The sequence below is a fragment of the Tympanuchus pallidicinctus genome, unplaced genomic scaffold (assembly GCF_026119805.1).
Source record: "Tympanuchus pallidicinctus isolate F22 unplaced genomic scaffold, pur_lepc_1.0 scaffold4, whole genome shotgun sequence".
Taxonomy (NCBI): Eukaryota; Metazoa; Chordata; class Aves; order Galliformes; family Phasianidae; genus Tympanuchus; species Tympanuchus pallidicinctus.
The window spans coordinates 36,935,409-36,959,661 of NW_026294758.1; the positions used below are offsets into that span (position 1 = coordinate 36,935,409).

The following is a 24,253-nucleotide window of genomic DNA, read 5'->3' on the forward strand; positions in this document are numbered from 1 at the left end:
CCAAGGCATGGATGAATTTCCTATTCCTAGCCAACTGCATTTTAGAGTTATGTTTTGATTTGAGATGAACGTTATCTAATCACAATTTTCTGCCCTGAATTTTCTTCCTTCCTTTCAGGAATGTACACATAATGTACCTCAGGATAATTTTATTCACACTTTTCCTGAGTCACTAAAACTCTAACAGAACTCCTTTACAGTCAGTGGTGGAATATGTTTACAAATTATCTTAATATAAAAATCCCCTTCCCTAACAACATTCTCCCTAATTTGAACATGCGTTCAAGTGGATCATGATTTAGAAATACATTTTTTAATTCTTGAAACAGTTTTATTAAAATGTATTGAGGCTAATTCATGAAGTTTTTCTATTTTTTGTGCACACAGGAAGAATCTGTAAGTATTATGTCTGGTTTCTGAATATTTTGTGATAGCACAGTGTGCTTTGCTACCTTGCTTCATCCCTTGTGATTCTTAAACCCACTGACTAATGTCAGCCAAATTTACAGATAGGGACCTCAAAGGTAATTAGGTTTTGACAGGTATTGCAGAAAAGGTGGCTGGATAAAGGAGAAAGTTGTTACATACATCTTGGTATATAAAAATAAGCTGGCACAAAAATACTGATCAGAATATTTAATGAGTATGTGCCAATTCTTCAGTGCTGAAGAAGCATTAGTTCTGTACCTCTACAGAACCTAAGAATGGGTTTTGTTAGCTTTTGTGCTTTTTCTTTGAAATAGGAGACATTCATTCACATCTTCACCCTAAACTTGACTGTCTTTTCTCATAATGTGCTGCAGTAAATCAGAAGCTATGTGCAGGATTTGCTGGATTAAATTCTGTAGCCCAAATTAATCCATGCTCCAGATTTAGGTAGTCAGGATGATTTTGGCAAGGAGATCTTTGTTCTAGATTTGCTTATTTTTTAAAGAAGATGAAAATTCGTTTTCATTCATTTTATTAAGCACTGCTAGAACACAAGATAAAATTATTTTAAAATAACTAAAATAGGATACAGGTATGTGAAGTTTTTCTGAGCTTCATCTACTAATGTATTTGCATTAAAGTGTAAATTTTGGCATCACAGAAATGTAAGCATATTCTTCCAAGTAGAATCAATACTTCAAAGAGTTGTCATCTTCTTGACATGATGTCTGATACTATATACAAAATTAGAAGGAAAGGACTAATTGGAAAACAGCAAACAGACTGAAACTTTTCTTCTATACATAAGGTGGTGGTGTTTGTTAGTCCAAGGACATCTTCTAAGAAAAACTTATTTTCTATTATACCAACTGTGCTCTTGTTAGCTCATTGCCAATATTTGTTTTAAATAAATACTTTTGGTGAAACATGAAAGAATTAGTGTAAGTAACAAAGCCAAACTAATACAGTTTTTGTTCTGAGGCACATAGTTACTTGTTCATATTTACTGGTTCATATTAGTCCTGCCTCTAAAAAGGCTTTGTTCTTCCCTGTGTGGCCTAATCTTTCATGAATACTGGTATCATTTTCTGAAAATGACATTAAAAAAAATATAAACACGTGGAGTTTTTAAGCCACCATGTTCACTAATCACAAAGTCAATAAATAGTGTGAGAGTCTAACTTCTTGTTTTGATGGATCATGAAAAATCAGCTACTGACCATGTGAAGAGACTTGAAAAAACTACTGATCTAAACCAACTACTGATTTAAAAAAAATGTAAGAACCATCTCTAAAGAAAAGCAGGGTTTTTTTTCCGTATTTCAAATAATTCAAGAGTTCATTTATTAACATCCCTCCCCCAGTCCACAGGAACATCAATTACATTGATCTAAATCTTCATATTTGTGCAACCTGATCTTAAAGCTCTTCAGTAATGCATATTACTTCACATCCTTTTCCAAGGTTTATTGTTACCATTTTATCCTATCTGCTGTGGTCAGAGAGAAGAATTTTTCTCCTTCTCTTCTACAACAGGAACAACAAATTCAATTATTTTATTTTTCCAAGAAAACTATAGTATTTTCTCATATTTGAATGAATAAGTTTATCTGATAAGCCATTTCCTATACTTTCATCTGATGCTGCTTGATTTTGTTCTTTGTTTTTGAATTGTGTACTGAGAACTGAAAGTAATTGTGTCACTTGTCACTTTCTGATGCTAAGAGGGGCATAGAGTATAGAGTATTCTCACACATTTCTCATAGCATTAATGTTCTTTCCTCCTTCATTTCCTTCCTTCTTTCTTTTTCTTTCCTCCCATTTCATCCTTTTTTGCTTCCTTTTCTTCTTTCCTTTTTTTATTTCTTTCTTCCTTCATTCCTTCGTCTCCCATCTACTTTCCATCCTTTTTTACTTTCTTTCTTTCTTTCTTTCTTTTTTTTTGAGAGGATGCTGTTTCTTATTTTTATTTGCCTTGTGACTCAACCCTCAGATCATTTTTAATAGAACTTTTAAATCATTTTTTGAGTAAAAGAAAAATGTGTGGAGAGATACAGTCCTTTTGGTCCATTGACACCTGAAAGGTAAGACATAGGGTGTTAGAGTGCCAGAAATTTCCAAAAGGGAGTAATCAACAATACAACTACCATCTTTGGTTCCCAGCAAGGAGCGATGGCTGTGAATCTCAAGAGTGTTCAGGCTCTATGGATTCTTTTTATTGATCCTTAAGTCTATGAGATCATAAATGTTGTATATAATCAGGAAAAATAGCAGCCCCTAGCCTGTGGTTTTAATCACAGAATTGTAGTGGTTGGAAGGGACCTCCAGAGATTATCAAGTCCAACCCCCCTGCTAAAGCAGTCCCCCTACACCAGGTTTTATAGATAGGCGTCCAGATGGATATAAACAGAAACTTGTCCCAGTGTGTAAGTGGGGTATCACACAAAGGAAAATTACACATCCACTTAGCCTCGAACTTGATAGCATTACTTTTATGTCAAAAGTGAAGCTCCTGATTAATTTTACAAATAAGATTTCAGTGATTGCTTACATTGGTAGGAAGCAATGCTTCTGGTTTGCAATCTTATTCTGTTTATAGTGAGACCAAAGGGTTTAATGCTGCATAAATTTTCTATGAGGATGAAATAAAAAAGTTAACACGTGTAAACATCTACTTACATGATAGAAAAACAATGTTTTATGAGAGGCATTTTAGATCCTCATTAGGGGGACTCTGTCTCTCTAGTGTCTTCTATTTTTGTATTGTTATTTCCTACGGGCTAGCTATGACTTTGATAAAAATGTGAACATGAACACTCACCCCGATCCAACTCTTTTTTTTCTAAACATACTGCAGGTTAGTAAATGTGGAAGAGAAGGTTTACCTCACTCTTGCACACTTTTTCCTTAAACTATTATTGATGGCAAATCTGAGGTTGGGAAGCTGCAAATTACATATGTACACTTGTATATTTGTAGATGAATATGTTCTCTTTTAGTCCACATAATTGTACTTCTGCAGTAACCAACCCTTTTGTGTTTGCAGGAGTTTTCTAATGTTTGCATACACATGCACTCTAAATTTTTATTTAACAAAGGGCTAACACGGAGGATTAAGTGCAAACTATTTCATTTCATGAAGAGCAAATAAAGATCCTATGATTGCCTTTATTTTTTTTTTTATTTTATTTTTTTTTTAATGGGTACTCCATGAAGTTTTATGAAGGACCTGACTGTGAGGTCTTGTTTTTCAATCAGATCTTTGCCAAAAGTTGTATTGCCAGCTACAGTCTGGGTGGTGGTTTGTCTTGGCATTTTTGCAGTTGTGTTATTTAGCCTTTCCTTGCTTGCTGCTAGCCAGCATATTGTTTATCATCTCCATGATGATTGTAGACAGGGAATGAACTAATAACTATGAAACAGTGAGAGAAAAAAAGTTCCTACAGTCTATGGGTGTGGATGGAGTAGGCTCAGGAATAACAACATAATAAAAATTCATAGTAAGTAGCTGGTGTACAACCAGGATGATATCTATTCATCACTGCTATTTGAAAATTTTAATCTTCAGCTAAAGTTACTGTTCCTATCCAGTTATCTAAACTATGATTGCATCTCTGTTCAAACACATAGATTTGAGATATTATGAAAGCTGAATAACAGAAGGCTAAGGAATAAGCAAAATTTATCTTTTCCCTATAATATTCTAAATATTTAAGTCATTAAGTTCCATTGCTTTCTTGTGTTTCTTAATTTTCTTTTTTCAAAATGTTCTTTCACTTGGAAATTGAAGCCAATCTAAACACACTTAACTTTTGTCTCTTCGGTCATTGTTAGGAGATAGCAACAGTAACATCAGTGTGTACATTCTGTGTTCAGTCCAGCCAGTAGCTAGCTTCCTCTTCCTTAGTTCTAAGTGTGGCTTGTTCATGTTCCATTTCTTCTGTATTGAAAAAATGTAAGAAAACTGTTGTAGGTGATTTTGTAGCTCCAAATTTTAGATATAGCTCCAATGTACATTGATAGTAGAGGCTTAGATTTGAAAAATACCATTCATGCCTCTGACTGAGGGAACTTCATTTTGCATTACATGTAGTTCAGCATAATTTAGTAAACAGTGGACTTGCTAGTATGAAGTAGTTGACTACTTTAAACAGCTGTGCTTGCTTTGATTCCATTTTAAATAATGTTCAACAACAATCCAACAGAATTTGAAGTTCACATATCTTGTCAGTAAAACTTAAAATGTTTTTTAAAATCAGTTATTTACACTAAAACAAAATATGGCCTGGGATCAGCAGTTTAGCAGCTTCTTTTCTTCATAATAGTGAACTATAAAATCCCAGGGCTTTTTCTTTTCCATTTTATGATTTCTCATTCTATTACTTCAGAAACAAGTGCATCCTATTTATTATCTCAAACTGGAAAAAAATAAAATGAAAACAAATGCACACGTGGCTCTAGTAAACCACAGTGACTTCCAAAACGCATTACATCCTACTCTGAAATTTGTGTGCTTAACTGCAGCGTGAGAATAAGGAAAGTATGTATTCCTATGTACTCTGTATTGAGGGATGATCTGTATTTGAGAAGCACTGAAGAAGTAGAGATGGATAAAGATGAAAACCATGCGGTTTTCAGTGATGCCAACTTCCTGTTCACATAGTATGTCAACAAACTCCTGAATACCAAATATGCCATGATAAATACCATCTTTCTGAAGCAGCATACACCTCCAGCTGGAAGTGCTTGTTAACTTCTGATACTGAACAGCCTCTTTGTGTCCCTTCCTGTGAATAAATTACTGCAGCTTCCACCTATTACAGTGGCTGCTCTGAAAGTAATGCCTCCTATTTTACTGTGTTGTCCCATGACGTCAGAGGCAGATGGTGGTGGTATGGCAGGAGAGACTGAACCTTCCCACCAATACTCCATTACACACAGTTGTTGTGTGACAGATGGCAGAGGAGGGGCAGTCTGACAAAACAATATCTGACATGGAAGTGCATATGAAGCAAAGGTGCTCCCTTGAATTCCTCTGTTTGTTTGTTCTGTTTTGCATTTCCCCTCTTTGTTCTTGCTTTGGTCTGCAATGACAGTAGATTTGTTTTGCCTTTTCTTCTCATGTTTCTATACCCTTTCTGCTCTTTCTGTGAAACAAGCATTGCTCATACACTGCAACGCAGTTTATTTTCACAGGTTTCTTGGGGATAACTTCTTATTGGTAACATCTGCTCCAGCTTTGAGAGATATGAAAACTGAAATTCGAAGGGCATTTATTTACAACAATCTGCAAAAATCCAATAATGGGTTAGAAACAAGTTTTTGTGCTTGTTTGTTGTTTTTAAAGCCTTGACTAGCAGAAATGTCTTTGTTACGCACTGGAGGGGCATAATATCTGTGTCTGTGGAGTCTGAGGGTTAACTCTGTTTTGCCAGACAATGCAGATTTGTAGTTCAGTTGCAATAAGAATTTGTTATGGCTGTGAATAATATACAGAATATTTGAAAATACAGTGAGTATTACAGCTGATATCTGTACAGCTGATAGTGTCTGACAATTAATATTACTTGAAAGTTGTCATAGAGTGAACAATTAGTTCCAATAACAATTTTATTTTGTGCTGGTATGCTTTATTATGTAACACAATGCTGTGGTAAAATCATTTACTTCAGTCGTTGCAATAGCCAGTCTAAGGACACCTCAGGATTCATTTCAAATTTAATCCCCTTTTCAGTTCCTGGTTGGCTTACTGTAGGTTACTCATTTATCTTCAAGAAATATTTTTAAGGAAAAAAAACTTTTTCATATCTTTCTTTTGTGGCATATCCCCCACCTATGTTTCTAACCAAAGGCATTTTTGGTTAGTGATACAAATGCTTATTGAGGATGAGGTAGATGTACTGCACAGCGATAATAAAATCACATGGTGCTTTAAGAAATTTTTAAATTCCATGGAGGATTTTTAATTTGAATTACAAGAGATTTTAAATTTGAATGAGCTGTGGGTGTAATGGAACTTTACTTTATAAAGACTATCAACTGAAAGACTAATCTGAATTATTTTCCCCTCAAAAGATTTTTTTTATATCATGTGGAACTTGACTATGTAGGGGGACTGAGGTTTCCACATGTACAGTGTTATGAAATATTTCTTTTCACAAGTACCCGACACCAAAGTTGTTTTTTTTAAGAGCCTTTAGATGAAACCCTTAAAGAAACTTGCAAAGTTCTAGCATGGAATCAAGCCCAACTCAACTCTAGTCAAAATGCTGCTTTAGATACTTGCCTGTTGGTTCTCTCTCTGTCAGAGTGCTAGAAAAGACTTATCTGTTCCTTCAGTGAACTAATGAAAGGGCTATTCATAACCTAAGTTATTCTGCAGCTTAATTTGGACAAGCATGGAGAAATTGCTTTTGAGGCATTAGTATCTCTGTTACATAGTTTTTTACAGTTGTTCATGATAAGTTAATGAAAGTTAAGATGCCATAACTTTCTGACTGCCATCTCCTTTCTGATGTTCTTCTCATTTTTCTCATTTTTCATGTGTAGGTTAACATGTATACTGGCATTCAGATTTGCAATTCAGACCCAGTATGCAGCTACCCCAGATCCCATACAGATCTGTATGTAGTGTTACTCTTTGTGACTTCTCCAAAGATTAAATAAGAGGTTGGGAAGAAATCTTATTTTGTTTTTGAAGAAAAACTAAATCTAAACATCTGCTATTGAATGTGAGAAGAGCTCAACTGTGTTAGTAAATGCTGGTATATACCCAGATGAGGGGTTATAAAGAGCAGTAGACACTGCAATGTCCCTTAAAAGTAAGATGTACATTTATCTTCATCTTACCTTTATTTCTGTGGAGGAATAACTGCATGCATCATTACAGTTAAGGAATGACCTGCTGGAGATGAGCTCTGTGGAGAAGGACCTGGGGGTCCTGCCCTTGTGACTGTGAAGGCCAGTGGAATCCTGGGGTGCATTAAAAAGAGCATGACCGGGTCCCCAGGTCAAAAGAGCTGATCCGCTCCCTCTACTCTGCCCTGGTGAGGCCATGTTTAGAATACCATGTCCAGATCTTGACTCTCCTGTTCATAAAAGACAGGAATCTCCTAAAAGGAATCCAGCAAAGGACCACAGATATGACAACGGGCCTGGAACATCTTCCGTATGAGGAGAGCTTGAGTAAAAAGGATCTGTTTAGCCTGGGGAAAAGAAGAGTAAGAGGGAATCTGGTAAACATTTGTAAATATGTATAGGGAGGCAAATGCATGAGGGCAGATTCTTCTTAGTGCTATGTAGCAATAGGACAAAAAGTAACGACTTAAAACTTGTACATAAGAAGTTCTGTGCAAACATACAAAAGAACTTCTTTATGGTAAAGGTGACAGAGTACTAGAACAGGTTGCCCAGAGAGGTTGTGGAGTGTTATTCTATGGAGATATTCAAGACCTGTCTGGATGCCTGCCAGTGTGACCTATGGAAGGGTACCTGCTATAGCAAGGGGAGTCAATGATCTTGAAGTCTCTTCCAACACCTGCAATTCTGTGATCTGTGCAGTATCTCTAAGATTTAACAACAGAGAAAAATTATTTCTTGTGACAAAGTCATACCTTGTCTATGGTATGTCCTAGGTATGGAACAGAAGATGTAGGAATTGACATTTGGAAAAGTGATCGTTGCTTTAAATTGGTATTAAAAATTAGTGAATTATAAATGCTAAATTTAGAGTTCCTTTTGGCCTCAGTAGAAGTCCACTTTCAAAAGATATAAATCACAAGCAGGTGACACTAAGCAAGATTAGCTTGGTCAGTACATTCATTAGCAGTAATCTGACTTCAGAAGTTAAATGCATTCAAGAAGAGAACTGTTTGTTTTCTCCTAGGATCCGTTTTGATATTTAGTCTCATTGATGGGGATGATTATAAAAGGAAAAGGGGAGGGTGCATTATGCATGCTGACAGCCGTCCTTTTTCACGATAATATAATCATTGAATTGATTAGGAGAGTGCTCAGATGATCAAAAGAGTGGAAGTGGATAAAGTGACAGCGCTGGAAAGAGAACAAGTTGAACCAATCAAGAATCTTTGGGAAGACCCAGGAATTCAAGAGTGCTATGACAGAGGGAGTATCAGCTCTCAAATTCTGCTTAGTAGTAAGTACTCTACATAACCACAAGAAGAACCCAGACTTAATGAAGGTAAAGAGATAGGTTCTCTCTGATTTTATTATCTATCTCTGTGTCTCTGTTGGCCTGCAATAGACAAAGGATTTTAAGCTGAAGTAATGAAACAATTTAATCTGAGATTTTCTCATGGTCCTGAAAAAATTGTTCCTCCCAATTCTGAGGTCAGCACAGCTGGTACATAACTGAGTTTCCCATAGGGGAAATCATGGAAAACAGCTGTAAAAAATACATTAACAACAAATAAGTATTTCAGAAAGTTCATAATTATACCAAAATTTTAGGATGTAAGTAAAAATGAAGATGTTTCAGTATTATTCCTGGAACTTAATTATGAAAAATGATAGATTTAAGAGAACAGAAAAATTTCTTTTTTTTTAATGACAAAGTTGAGAATTTGGATTCCAGTGAGGAACATTTAGGTTGGGCATTTGTGAAAACACTTGACAGTCTATTCTATCCTCCTTTTCTATGAAGTCAACTAAAATTGAAAATTAGTTCTATTTTAAATTTGATTAAGTATTTATTTTACTGTTAATTACAATTGAGGTCTTTAACAGTTTGTGACACTGCTGAAGAGGAGGAATTTTCTCTTCCATAATAGAATATTTGGAAGAAGTGTAAACATTTTTTATTTTTTTGTGCCCAATTAAGGGACAACTGGGCAGCAACAGGAGGAGAATGCACTGATATTCCCTTTCTTTCACCAAAGAGAAACATGGAATTAATGTTTAAATTTGGTTTCTGCTACGATCACCTTGAACAATTTGGAATAGAGTTTACACTTTCTGTAGGCCATGGCAGCATTTTTGGATGATCAAGTGTTGCCGTCTAGTGTTGAGAAGATAGATTGCAGATGAGTAATCTGCATCAGTTCCTTGTGTATGACTTCCTCACACTCTGCCTATTTATTTCAGCACAGCAGTGTCATCTTAGAAGTTAATGCCAGCTACGTACGAAAAGCACATGAAGGCTAAGAGGGACTAAGTTGAGAATGATGGCATGGACAGAAGAGAAACTAAATGCATCATCTTCTACATAAAAATATATAAGGTTGGTGCATTCATATGTGCAATGCTTTACATTAACGATTTACTATTCTTCTGAATCCTGTCAGCAGCCTTTCACATTTGCGTGCAATATTAACAGCACATGTGAAGTGCCAGGAGATAGAAAAAACGTTGATAAACAATTACATTACAGCAAGGATTGATGTGTGTTTTCAAATCTTAGCTACTGTGATTACTTTGAAGTAATAGCAAAGATTATACAAATAAAGATCATCACCTGGAGCATAAGAAGATTTTTGAACATTTCAACTTTTATTTTTTTTTTACTACTCTGTTAAAGTTTTTTTAGTTTTACACCAGTAACAATTGTTCTTATGCCAGAAGAACAAAATGGAATTTCTGTTCATTTACTTTTTTGGGGAAATTACTGCACTGCTGATCAGTGCTCTTGTTTTGAATCTATATGATTAAATTATGTGAGTGCCTTAATCTTGCTTCTGTTGCGTATTTAACTTTTCAATTATCTTACTGACAGTGATCGTATTGCTATGCCCTCATTTGTACCAACTCAGCAAGATCTTCTTAGAGTGCCAACTACAGGAATTATCAAGTACCCTTTTGATTTAGAAAATATTATATTTAGGTAAGATTACTTTTTGAATGGTTCAGTATGCAGTAATGAAAGTAGCTGCTGAAACTTTACTTCTGAGGTCTTTAAGTTTTCGCTTTCAATTGGTATGGTATATATTTTCAGCTCTGCTGATTGGATTTAGTCTTCAAATTTCTCATGATAGAAAGTATTTCAAAACATAACTTTTTAATTTTACTCTTCATGAAAAAAAGCTATTAAATTCAAGCCCAATCACTGTGTATTTCTATCTATTTGTTAAATTGGAAAGTCTGAAATGGGGGAGAGAGAGGTGCAGAGGATGTTAACAGTCATATCAGATTATGTTTTCTTTTCTTTTGAGCTAACAGTTACTACCTCCCAGAACTGAGTATTCTAGGAAACATTTTAGTTTAATAGGTCCATCAGATTTTATCTGGGCTGTTTGATGTGGAAGTAAGATATTTTTGAGAGATTTGATTGCTGAGTTAGGAGATGTGACTGCACTGTTCCAGAGGAGGAATGTGACTACACTGTTCCAGAGGAGGAACAGAAGGGATACTGGATTTGGAGTAGGAGCAAAATGTCTGTGTTTAGATCCACTTTCGTTAAAACATCTACCAACAGAGAATAAAATGACACAATATTTTGTATTTTGTCACAAGTAGCAGTGATGATTTGTACACATAAACCATATTCCTTCAAATGTTCTGTGCTCTTAATACTGCTTGAACTCTGAAGTCCCCAAACACTTTACAGATTATTTTCCTCAAGATCTGTTAGAACTGTAGAAAGCAAAGCTGGCTTCACTTGCTGAAGGGTTACCTGTTGGAATTTAAAAATGAATCTTTAAAGATTCATGTCATCTTTTGACATATGATCATGGGTGACTAAGAAATCTTTGTAATCCCACCATCATTGACATTTTTTGTTATGTTTACTTTAGACATTAGGAAAAAAGGTAAATAGCAAAGTGGCTACCATCACATATTTGTCCAGGAACTTCAACCAGCAGTCTCGTAATATGTTGTTCCTTATGTCTCTCTTGAAACAAACAGCATGGTTGTTAGTATGGCTGAGTACTTATGCTCTTGTCCTTTAGTTGTGTTACATTATAGGATCATAGAATGTATTTGATTCTGCCTTGCTAGTCACAGAATCGGGCCAAATCAGCCCATAAACTGCTGACAGAGGGGAGCATCAAGATGATTCGTTTTCAACCCCTCCGTCATGGCAGTGTTGCCATCTTATAGATCAAACAGCCCATGATTCGATTCAACCTGATTTTCAATGCCTCCAGAGATGGGGCATCCACAACCTCTCTGGGCAACTTTTTTCAGTATCTCACCACCTTCTAAATAAAACTTTGTTTTCTAGCATCTGACATAAATCTCCCCTCTTTTAGTTAGAACCTCCAATTCCCCCTCCATAGTACTGCTCTCAAGTAATTGCTCTCCCAGTCTACACATATCTGGGTTGCCTCAACCCAAGTGCAACACCTTGCACTTGGCCTTGTAAACCTCATCCTGATCCACACTGGAGGATCCCCTCAGAAGTCCAGGCCCCTCTGGATGGGAGCCTTCCCTTCTCTTTTTTCAACTACACCACTCATCTTGGTGGAGAATACATTTAATCCCCCCTTAGCCCCCTAGCTATGACCATCTAGACAGTTCTTAATCTACTGAATAGGCAAGCCTTCAAATCCATATGACTTGCAATACATATAATAAGATGCACAAATTTGATTGTTGGTATTCTTCCTGGCATAGCTGAGGCACAGTTGGGACTCCCCTCCCACACAGATTCCTGGTCTCAGTTCAGTGTGGGCTCCTCTGGGATCTTGACAGTATTTGGGATGCTTTTTGAGGAAGGGGCCAAATGATATGACTCAAATGCGGTTGTGAGCTACCCTTGTGAGAACAAAGGCTACTTAAACTTGTTGAGAAGATGGAACTTTCACAGTATGCTTCATGTGAAAATAACAATTCATTCTGACAGAAATAAGAGAACTTGAGCAAACCCTACTATGGAGGTCTGGTATCAGACCTGAACCACTCTTCTGCAGTGAAAAATTTTTAACTTTGCAAGCCAAATGCAACAAGGAATGACTGTGACAATATTTTGATTTTACCTTAGCATCTTCTGGAATTCTAAAGTAGTTTAATAATTTTTCCAAATTCTTTGGAATGGAACACAGACTTTACTCGTTCCTTTAAAAAGAAAAAAAAAAAAGAATAATCAATTGTTTTCTCCAAAATCAGTAGGACTAGAAAGAATGGTTTCAAATTAACAGAGAAGAATTAGATTAGAAGTCAGTGGGAAGTTATTCACATAGAAGAGGTGCTGGAACAGGATGACCTTGAGGATTTCTGCATGCCTCACCTCCAGAGGTGCTCATGACCAGGCTGGACGCAGCCCTGGGCAGTCTGATCTAATTGGGAGGTTGGATCATTTTTGAGGTCCCTTCCAATTAAGCAATTGTGTAACTCAATGAAAATAGGTAAGAACTCCTCACCAGTTATTTAACACTAAGTCAGATATGGTTCAGACAGTACCATGTGCCTCTTATACGAATCTGAGTGTGTCACATCTTATGCACACACCCTAAAAACTTTATTTTCTGCATAAAGACATAATAGATAGGAACTGTCCAGTGGTAACAAACTTCTTTATGCCATGGAGCCACCAAAGGTTTACCAGGGAAATAACTGTTTACTTTATTTTCTTCCTATTTTTTTTTTTTAATAATCTGAGGAATACTAAGGAATGATATAAACAGTCAAATCTTAAAGGGGCAAACAATGGCAAATCTAGAGTAGGAAGAAGAAAAAGGTTTCAGTTATGTGCTAATTCATTCCGTTTTGGACAGAAAAGGATAAGAACGTACTACACAGAATATAAAAATCTGCCTCTCAAGAGAAAATGATGATAATGCAAACATTGTCTGTATGAAAATTATAATACGCTTTATAGAAATTTCATCTGCTTCATGAGCCAAACATTATAATTAAACCCATCCTACCAAAGGTGAAGGCTATCATCTCTATTCTGCTTTTGTTGGGATTGGTACAACAGAAGTTCATTCTGCTGTCTTGTCAGAGGTGGGATCTGACTTGTCAATTTCTACTCACCAGATTCTGAGTAACAACATCACTTGTAAGAGACAAACAACCAACCAACCCCCCAAAACCACAAAACTATTTCATGTAATTTGTGTTGAGTAGACTAAAGAATTCTCTGTGCATTCTGGATGGAGCACTCTTGTTTGTACTGAAAAACTTTGGTTCACTCGCAGCAAAAAGAAACAATCACATACCTCTTACCTCCATTCCCAGAGACTTTGTTTCTGCATCTACCAAGCAAATGATCAAGTAATTGAACTCATGTTCATCAGAGATAACAGGGAGATTATTCGTATTTTATGAACAATGAGAATTATGTCAGTGTAACAAGGAACACGTTCTTTTCTTGTCAACACTCAAGTTAGAGAACAGTCCTTGCACTTTCTAAGCCAAGTGTAACAAGGAATGACTGTGACCATATTTTGATTTTACCTTAGCATCTTCTGGACTTCTGAAGTTAATAATTTTTCCAAATTCTTTGGCATGGAACACAGACTTTACTCGTTCCTTTAAAAAGAAAAAAAAAAAAGAATAATCAATTGTTTTCTCCAAAATCGGTAGGACAAGAAAGAATGGTTTTAAATTAAAAGAGAGAAAATAGATTAGAAGTCAGTGGGAAGTTTTTCACATAGAAGAGGTGCTGGAACAGGATGACCTTGAGGATTTCTGCATGCCTCACCTCCTGAGGTGTTCAAGACCAGGCTGGACGCAGCCCTGGGCAGTCTGATCTAATTGGGAGGTTGGATCATTTTTGAGGTCCCTTCCAATTGCTTAATGAAAATAGGTATGAACTCAACAACTCAATGAAAATAGGTAAGAACTCCTCACCAGTTATTTAACACTAAGTCAGATATGGTTCAGACAGTACCATGTGCCTCTTATACGAATCTGAGTGTGTCACATCTTATGCACACACCCTAAAAACTTTATTTTCTGCATAAAGACATAATAGATAGGAACTGTCCAGTGGTAACAAACTTCTTTATGCCATGGAGCCACCAAAGTTTTACCAGGGAAATAAGTATTTTCTTTTTTTTCTTCCTTTTTTTTTTAAAATAATCTTATCATTTACCATCATAACTCATCATTTTTAAGGCATCACTGGTAAGTCAGTATTATTTTAAGGAGCAAGATATTTTAAAATTCCTGTTCTAAGCAACGTGGTTGAAAGAGTAGAGTAAGGGTACTGCACTTTTTGGGAGCAAATCTTGGTGTTTTTAATAATGCCAAAACCCACAGCATGTTCTAAGAAGCATTACAGAAGATCATTTATTCTGATTTTTACATAGCCTTGCATTTCTGTTTAGGTGTCTAATAATTGTCGTAGCGTACCATTCGTTGTTAAAGACTGACAGATTTGTGTCTCGGAGTTAGTTACCCAATGGAATTTCCCATCTTGTTAAGGGAAGAAGGGTTTCAACAGCAAGGTATGTAATAAACGTTGTGAACGTTCACTGCTGTAGAGACTGGTGGATCACCCACACGACTACCTTGGGATAATCCAGTCCTTACATGCCTTCAAATCAACAAAGTAACTTGCACTATCTGCTTTTCCAACATTGCATTTTCCCACCACTGAGCTGTGCAGGTCGTTTTGCATGGATTTATTAAAATAATTAAAAGTAATATTAATGTAATACTTAAATCCATCCTACCAAAGGTGAAGACTGTCATCTCTATTCTGCTTTCGTTGAGATTGCTACAACAGAAGTTCACTCTGCTGTCTTGTCAGAGGTGGGATTTGACTTGTCAATTTCTACTCACCAGATTCTGAGTAACAGCATCACTTGTAAGAAACAAACAAACAAACAACCCCCCAAAACCACAAAAGTATTACTGCGTTGTATAAGGAATAAAAGAAATGCAATAATCACATTCCACTCAAAATTCAGTTTGCTTTATTGAAGGTGAAGAAGAGACAGGGTCGGCGCAGCAGGAAGGCAGGACAGAGGGCAGAAATCAAAAAGAAGTCATGCTCTAGAAAATGCATGCTGCTGAACAAAGGAGATGCAAGCATTTATTAGACTGTTGATTTTAGAATACTGCATAACCCAGTCACCTGCACCTGTTTGTCACCATCTTTGATTCTCAATTTGGTCACTCCTTCCAGATAGGCAATTTAACCAGTAACAAAATACTTCTGAGAATCTAAATGACATTTTGAAAGGAACTGAGTTTGAGTAACATTTATGTGGAATAGAAATGACTCTTCATTAAAGGCCATGGGATTCTTTTATGCACTACAGTGGACAAACTTAAATGCCTGTATTTTTATTTTTGTTGAGATTCTCGTGTATGTTTGCACATAAGTGTTCATTAAAAATTAATACATCTGTACTACATTCTTATTGGGAAAAAGGACATTTTGTAGTATGTATGAGACACACCAGAGTCATCTCAAATAATCTGCAAAAAGCAACCCAGTAAACTACACAGTAACATAACTGAATACCTTTCTCCTCTTCCCAAATTGGTTTACAAAGAGAAATTGAAGTCTACTAAAAAATGGCAAAATTCACTCCTGACTGTATAGAGAAAGTATAAGGAAAAAAAAAACAAAGGAAAGAGATAAAATTAACAGAGTAGAAAAATTGTGCTGTAGAAAACCACATTATCATAACGTGCTGAGAGAAGGAGGGAGACGTGGAAGGCTTCTGCACTGAATTTTATACATTCTGGATGCTGATTGTACCAGCACACTTTGAGGTTTCTAATTCTCTTCTTAAAGCTTTCTGTTAGCACAAGAACTCAAAATAATTTATACCTTATGGTAAAGTTGAAAATGTGGGGGAGATGTTATATTTTCCAAAGCGTGATCTTAACCACAGACACGCACATCTAGGATAACTCCTTCAACTTTAATGACTAAATTGTTCAAATACCCCTGAAGAACCAGCTGCAATTTTAGCAACAGGAGTTTGTGAACAAAATAAAGACAACCATGCTAACAAGATGAAACATTGAAACAGAGCCTCTGTGAAGAGATATTAGAGTAAATTAAAGAATAAACAGATGTGAACGTACCAAATGCTTGCTTGCAAGAGGCATCAGAAGTGAAAGGTCAGATACAAAAGAAGCATAAGGGATATGTGAGAGGAAGAGGCAACTATAAGTACCAAAGAACAAAGATCGTAATGTGGCTGTCAATTGAAATATCACACCTACAATTAACACATATTAAAACAAACAAACAAACAAACAACAAAAACAACAACAAAAAAACCACAACAGTGTTCTGTCAACTAGTGACAATATTTATCTAAGGCAAATTATTATTTTGGCATGATTATAACCTGAGTTAATGGTCTTGGTATGTGTTTTTTTGTACAAACAAGTGGAGTAAGACAATCATTGTCATAGTACAGAATTCACTTCACAAATTATGGGAAAAAGTACAATAAAATATGTGTTTTGTAATCAACAACATGGTTACGCAACGTCTAAGTCAAGACGCAGAGTAAACTAAAAGGCTGCAATTGCAGGTCAGCACGCTCATCATTTTAGATTTTACAATAACGCAACAACCTGGATCTCTCCAGCACCACCAGCGGTGTAGGAAGTAAAAAATCTCACACAGATAGACATTCCAAACACTTGTTAGGAAAGGATATTTTGGAAGTACATATTGTATATGCCATTAATTTTGATGACTCTGAAAATGGGAACTTATGGAAGCCTTCATGTAACACTGTGTTGCTCCCTGTATTTTCTTACAAACTGCAGTGACCATTCATTCAGCAATACTATAACTAATACATCTGAAAAGTAAGCAGCATGGCACACATTCTGGCTCTACCTATTAAACTTCTGCTGCCTAGGTAAGAAATAGAAGTTCCAGCGGACAAGAAGAATTGAAAAAAGCAACTGTGAGATACTGTATTTGTTATTTAATATAAATCTGACTTTATTAGTCCCTTGCTTAGCACACAATATCCACAGCAAACATTTTTGGTATGCAACAGCACTCTTATCACCCAAAATCTTCCTTCTTCAGTTGCAGATCTGCTATGACTTTTATTTAGAATAACAAGCTTAAATTCATATTTCTAGTGCAGACACATATTAATTATCCCCATTATAAGTTTCTGTAAACTGTCATATTTTCTCTTAATAACGATAAAGGTGCGACATTTCCTTGAGTAGGATACAAAAAAGTTTACACTAAAAGTGATACTGTAATGAAAATTCATTGTGACCCGGTCTATTCATTTACAAAAGAAAATAGTATTTGGTAACTAAGTAGCCCCTCCTGTGATTAACTAAGTTCTGGTGAACAGATTCCATAGGGCTTGAGCTTTAAAACAGTGGTAATTAAGTCAATACTTCCTTCGAAAGAAGTTTGAATTTCAGCACAGGCTCAAGTTATAAGAAAACATAGAAAGAAACTCAATATTGATTTTCACAATCAAATGCAAATTATTTGTTCTGAACAGAGTCATAAGAATTAGTCCAGATTTCAGTTTCAGTGCCAAAAGTCATGGTAAAACAAATTCATATAAATTTTATTTTGGAAAAAAAAAGTCTGGAATTTTTGAGTTAAAAAAAAAAAAAAGCTGAAACTTGGCAAAAATTTTTCATCACTTGAGGTTTGAGGGTTTTTAAAACTTAATAGTAGCTTTCTTTTTATGATATATCCGTAGATTAGTGTGACAATTAATTTCATCAATCATCTCCCTGTCCTTTTTCATGTTATTTGCAAAATATTGCTGATATGCAACTAGTTCTTCTTGTTCAAGAGGAGTTAGAAGGTAGCTGCTCAGTTCTCTTCATGTCCGGTGCTTCTCCATTCATTATGATTTTGGCCGATTCTCTCTCACTTCTTCCAATTTAGCAAGGATCCACTGTGTGGAGGAATAGAAAAAAAAAAGAAAATGTATCGTTGGTAAAAGCCGTACGGAGCAGTTGAAAATGTGATTAGGAAGACAGACCCTCTCTTACCTGGTATATACTATCTACTATCTCTACTATCTGTTCTCTTCCTGAGTTTTAACGTTTTTCCGTTGTAGATGCTAAATCCTGATTTTAGCACATGAAAAAGATAACGTTGGCATGGTGGCTCTGAAGCAGTGTCACTGAAGTGATCATAGAATCATAGAATCACCAAGGTTGGAAAAGACCTAAAAGATCACCCAGTCCAACCGTTCACCTATTCCCAATAGCTCCCACTAAATCATGTCCCTCAACACAACATCCAGCCTTTCCTTGAACACCCCCAGGCTCGGTGACTCCACCACCTCCCTGGGCATCCATTCCAGTGCCTGACCACCCTTTCTGAAAAGTAATACTTCCTCATGTCCAGCCTGAATCTCCCCTGCCGTAGCTTGAAACCATTCCCCCTGGTCCTATCACTAATGACACGAGAGAAGAGGCCGACCCCCAGCTCACTACAGCCTCCCTTCAGGAAGTTATAGAGAGCAGTGAGGTCTCCCCTGAGCCTCCTCTTCTCCAGGCTGAACATTCCCAGCTCCTTCAGCCTCTCCTCATATGGCCTGTGTTCCAGACCCCTCACCAGCTTTGTTGCCCTCCTTTGAACACGTTCCAGGGCCTCAATATCTTTCTTGCAGTGAGGGGCCCAAAACTGGACACTCGAGATGCGGCCTCACTAGCGCTGAATACAGGGGAACAATCACCTCTCTGCTCCTGCTTGCAACACTGTTTCTGATGCAAGCCAGGATGCCATTGGCCTTCTTGGCCACCTGGGCACACTGTTGGCTCGTGTTCAGCCGAGCATCCATCAATACCCCCAGGTCCATTTCCTCTACGCAGTCCTCCAGCCACACCGCCCCAAGCCTGTAGCGTCGCCTGGGGTTGTTGTGGCCGAAGTGCAGGACCCGGCATTTGGCCTTGTTGAACCTCATCCCATTGGCTTCAGCCCAGCTCTCCAGCCTGCCCAGATCCCTCTGTAGGGCCTCGCTACCCCCAGGCAGATCCACACTTCCAGCCAATTTGGTGTCATCTGCGAATTTACTGAGGGTGCACTCGATCTCATACCCATTACTGAAAAAGACACCAGTTTCATTTTTACCATTACTAAAAAGCTTGCCTCAATTTCTTCTCTATTTATCAAGCATAAGTGTAGCATTTGTAGAAGTGACTATAGGCTCAATGGCACAGAAACAACTCTCAAAGACCTTTTTTTCTTTCTGTAAGTTAGCCTCCAATACTCCAATAATTTTTGGTGAATCTGTTAAGCATCCCTTCACTATGATAGAACCACCATTCATACCAAGTCATACTTGCAGTCCTGTTGCTTTCATGAAGTACATGGGCATTCCTAAAAAGGGCAAGCCTTTTTTTTTTTTTTTAAAGTACGCTCAGCTTTTTCAGCTTCTTGTTCCTTAAGCTCCTTGCTTAAGTCTTACAATACACATGATGCACAAGTTTAATTTTTGGTATTCTTCCTGGCATAGCTGAGGCACAGTTGGGACTCCCCTCCCACACAGATTCCTGGTCTCAGTTCAGTGTGGGCTCCTCTGGGATCTTGACAGTATTTGGGATGCTTTTTGAGGAAGGGGCCAAATGATATGACTTAAATGCGGTTGTGAGCTACCCTTGTGAGAACAAAGGCTACTTAAACTTGTTGAGAAGATGGAACTTTCACAGTATGCTTCATATCTATATCCCACTGGTGTATACAGGTGCAAAATTAATTTATTGCTTGTGAAAGTAATAATTCACACTGATAGAAATAAGAGAACTTGAGCAAACCTGCTACTGTGGAGTTCTGGTATCAGACCTGAACCACTCTTCTGCAGTGAAAGTTAACAATGACAAAATGAAGAGATCTTGTATAACGTGTCCATTAATAACATGATGTATCAAATAAACTCCTTTATTTTCAACAAAGATTCTTGCTCATTAGTCTGGGAGGAGTTCGCCAATAATACTCTATCAAAACTTATTGTTTTAGTTCATATTCTTGATTGTTTACTTTTGTTGGCAATACTGTTAAATCAGCTGCCTGGTAGACAGTAGTAATTCCTAAGATTTCAGTATAGAAAACTTCAGTGTTTGGATCAAGTATTTCTGATATTCAGTACTGAATAGGCTATTACATACGGCTAATCTGTACAAGCTGTGTGGAAACAGAAAGCCATTTCATGTAATTTGTGTTGAGTAGACTAAAGAATTCCCTGCGCATTCTGGAGCACTCTTGTTTGTACTGAAAAACTTTGGTTCACTCGCAAGCAAAAAGAAACAATCACATACCTCTTACCTCCATTCCCAGAGACTTTGTTTCTGCATCTACCAAGCAAAAGATCAAGTAATTGAACTCATGTTCATCAGAGATAACAGGGAGATTATTCGTATTTTACAAATGATTTTATCAGTATGACAAGGAACACGTTCTTTTCTTTTCAACTCTCAAGTTAGAGAACAGTCCTTTCATTTTCTAAGCCAAATGTAACAAGGGATGACTGTGACAATATTTTGATTTTACCTTAGCATCTTCTGGACTTCTGAAGTTAATAATTTTTCCAAATTCTTTGGCATGGAACACAGACTTTACTCGTTCCTTTAAAAAGAAAAAAAAAAAAGAATGATCAATTGTTTTCTCCAAAATCAGTAGGACAAGAAAGAATGGTTTTAAATTAAAAGAGAGAAAATAGATTAGAAGTCAGCAGGAAGGTTTTTCACATAGAAGGCAGTGAGGTGCTGGAACAAGACGACCTGAGAATTGCTGCATGTCTCACCTCCTGAGGTGTTCAAGACCAGGCTGGATGCAGCGTGACCTTGAGAATTTCTGCATGCCTCACCTCCTGAGGTGCTCAAGACCAGGCTGGACGCAGCCCTGGGCAGTCTGATCTAATTGGGAGGTTGGATCATTTTTGAGGTCCCTTCCAATTAAGCAATTGTGTGACTCAATGAAAATAGGTAAGAACTCCTCACCAGTTATATAACACTAAGGCAGATATGGTTCAGACAGTACCATGTGCCTCTTATACGAATCTGAGTGTGTCACATCTTATGCACACACCCTAAAAACTTTATTTTCTGCATAAAGACATAATAGACAGGAACTGTCCAGTGGTAACAAACTTCTCTATGTCATGGAGCCACCAAAGGTTTGCCAGGGAAATAAGGGTTTTGTTTATTTCAAAGAAAAGTATGAAATTTGGAAATGTTAGACAGACTGGCATATGTTAGCTAGAATATACCTGAGACTCAAGGAACAATTTCAGGTGCAAACACCAAGTCAGCGTTTTGCTTAAAAATAGCCAGAAAATCGTAACGTAAGGGTTGCCAACACCACGTTGAGACACCTTTGTCTAAGTACACCTCAACTTGGCGAGAGATCAGGAATTCAGTCTTACAAATAAGCACTAAAAGGAAACAAAACGCAATCAGGTTAACATACCTTTGCTTCAATGCGTAATCTCCTGCCATCAACAATGAATGGTTCTTTTGTAAATTCGTCATAAGTGTATTGCCACTCACATGTCAACTGTCCAAATGTCCCTTTTGTCACAAATAAGACGCCACTAGGGAGAAAAAAAAAAGAAAAGAAACTCATACATTAAAAATGAACACGAAAAATATCTGAAGTTATCAAGTTAACTCTAAATCTAGAGGCATCCTATATTTGTTCTGAAACATGTCATGTCTAATCAGATGTGACAACTACGCAGGATTGTTTCTGACAGTCTGAATTTTGAATGCTCTCTCTTAAATGAGTTTCACAGCAAAAGCAAAACAATATTTCTAGCTGTGTTTCTGCAAAAAGTTGCAGACTTAATTTATGAAGGATACTTGATGCTTAACCATTAAACATACATTGCTGACCCTCTGTTCCTAGATTTTCCTTCATTATGCCAACATCTAAGAGAATCTCTTATATTAATTCCACTGACCACAGACTTATCAGATTTATTATCAATCTTGCTAAGCTACAGAAATCACAAAACCAACAGTCTTTTAGTCTCCTTAAATAGGAAGGTTATCATGACACTCAAATAACATACTCTCATGCTGAACAGTGCTGCTGTGAAAGTGATTAACAAAAAGCACACTAAGCATGCCTTCCCCAGTACTCTATCCATATACGTAATGACCCATGTCAAAGCAATGTTACTGATTAAGAATTATTAGGACATGCACAGTTTTGATGATAGAGGTTTACTTCTTACTCACAGTCAAAACTGCTTACCTCTTTGTCACCATTAACAGATCTGTACTGTTGACCATAGCATGTGCAATATATCTGAGTTTTGCAAATCTTCCATTTTCAATTTTCTAAGAGACAAAATTTTATAGCGTGAGTATGCAAGTATAAACTGATGTGTTTCTTATTTGTTTAAAATGTATTATGTCCCAGAAGAATAAGCTGTAACAGCATTACCACATACTTTTAAGTAAAAGGCTTCATTTGTTACTCGGAATATGGCTCACAGATCTGTGACAGATAAGAATTACACTACGCAGAATTAGTTGGTTCTTAGAAACGCAAATATGCAAACAGAAATCAATCCTAGCAAGAAGTGGCAAGGAACAGTGTAATTGTTACATATTGTTAGCACACTCCAAACTATCGCTCATACAATTCAAAGACAACGCAAGAGGTAGGTAGGTATAGTTAAGATATACCTAACGAGACTCATTTTTTGATTTTTGTGAGGACTGAACTCCAAAACATTGGAGTCATTAACCCTGGGTTCAATCCATACTTGACTCTACAAAATCCTACTTGCCATACATAAATGAAACCCAATATGCATTTGAGGTAACACTTATCACTTCCATCTATTCTTTCATTTCCCCCTGAACTTGCTTAATTTAAAAAACAAATAAATGAACAAAATAACCCCACAATGGTTGTGAATATTGTAGCTGAATATTCCTCACTAGGCAACAAATTTACAACACAGTGACAGCAGATTAGTGGCTTGGGTTTTGTTTTTTTAAACAGAGACTCTGCCATTTAACAGAACTTGGCAAACGAAAGAGTTCTGACTTTCCAGGCAAGTACTGATCAGGTTATTGATCACATTAAGATCAGTGCATCTTGTCTGAGAGAAAGAACATCCTCAACTGCTTGTCTGCTTTCCATATGTTATATTGGATGTAAAAATAGATCAGTATAAACAAGTATAATTTAATAAACAGCCAACTGTAAGCATGCTGAAAACATAGGTTAGCTGTCATAATAGTTAAAATGCCAGAACACTTAACGATTATTCTTTACCAATGACAAATATTAAAGGCACTTAACTAAGGCTACACTAAGACTGGAAATCTGACAGCACAGATAACTCCACTTGCCTAGTTTTCTAAAAATGATGCCTTCCCTCAAAGATGCTGAATCTTCCATTACTGAAATACAAGAACATTTGAATAACAGGTTCCCAAAATAGATCTTTCCAGAATGAACATGAACAGCGAATCAAAATTGAGATTATTTTCCTATCCCCATGCATGCTGGGCTGCAAAATCATGAGTATTGATCATGATTTTGCGCCTCCCTTTTTTAGTCACTGCGCAAGTTCATTAGTGTTAGCATCAAGGTCAGGGAAAATACATAAAAATGAATGGCATAATAAATGTAGAATTAAGAGCTTAGTAAATTAGAAATTTATATTTTATTTTTTCTCTTCTAGAAAGATGTTTGAAAACTCTTTAGTGAGGCTATGTATGCCTAGTTTTGTCACCAGAGGATTCAAGTTTTTTCCTGCATCTTATATGATGTAGAAGCTTGGACTACTAAGTAATTAAAAAATTGTCTCACAAGGCAGTTCCTATGTTATTCCAGCAATGCAGAAAGAGAAAGGATAATTGAACTGAGGCAGTGGCATTTAAACTTGTAACAGTCTCAGCACGTATTCTGAATGTTGGCCAGCAAGTTCTCTTGCTGGTCTCTTGATCAGTATCTCTCTTGTACTAACAGCAGTTACAGAGGAGAAGT

The 24,253-nt window shown here is 36.7% G+C and overlaps 2 protein-coding genes across 4 annotated transcripts in view; one reads left to right on the forward strand and one right to left on the reverse strand.

The window, feature by feature from the left end:
- LOC128089403 (guanine nucleotide-binding protein subunit alpha-14-like) overlaps positions 1–10,113 on the forward strand; it is a 31,142-nt gene extending 21,029 nt beyond the window's left edge. The window contains exons 2-3 of the mRNA XM_052700788.1: positions 8,434–8,584; positions 9,532–10,113. Of these exons, the coding sequence (XP_052556748.1) occupies positions 8,434–8,584; positions 9,532–9,557 (177 nt within the window). The 3' untranslated portion in view covers positions 9,558–10,113. The remainder of the gene's footprint in view (positions 1–8,433; positions 8,585–9,531) is intronic.
- A 3,595-nt stretch (positions 10,114–13,708) lies between these two features.
- The window catches only part of VPS13A (vacuolar protein sorting 13 homolog A), a 99,901-nt gene continuing 89,356 nt past the window's right edge, over positions 13,709–24,253 (reverse strand). For 2 of the 3 annotated variants that reach the window (XM_052700748.1, XM_052700745.1), the window contains 4 exons: positions 22,502–22,587; positions 21,713–21,836; positions 20,795–20,869; positions 17,233–18,194 (listed from right to left, as the gene is read on the reverse strand). In XM_052700748.1, coding sequence (XP_052556708.1) covers positions 18,144–18,194; positions 20,795–20,869; positions 21,713–21,836; positions 22,502–22,587 — 336 coding nt within the window. In that variant the 3' untranslated portion in view covers positions 17,233–18,143. Of the gene's footprint in view, positions 13,861–17,232; positions 18,195–20,794; positions 20,870–21,712; positions 21,837–22,501; positions 22,588–24,253 lie in introns of those variants that run through there. The other variant, XM_052700747.1, reaches the window with a different exon arrangement.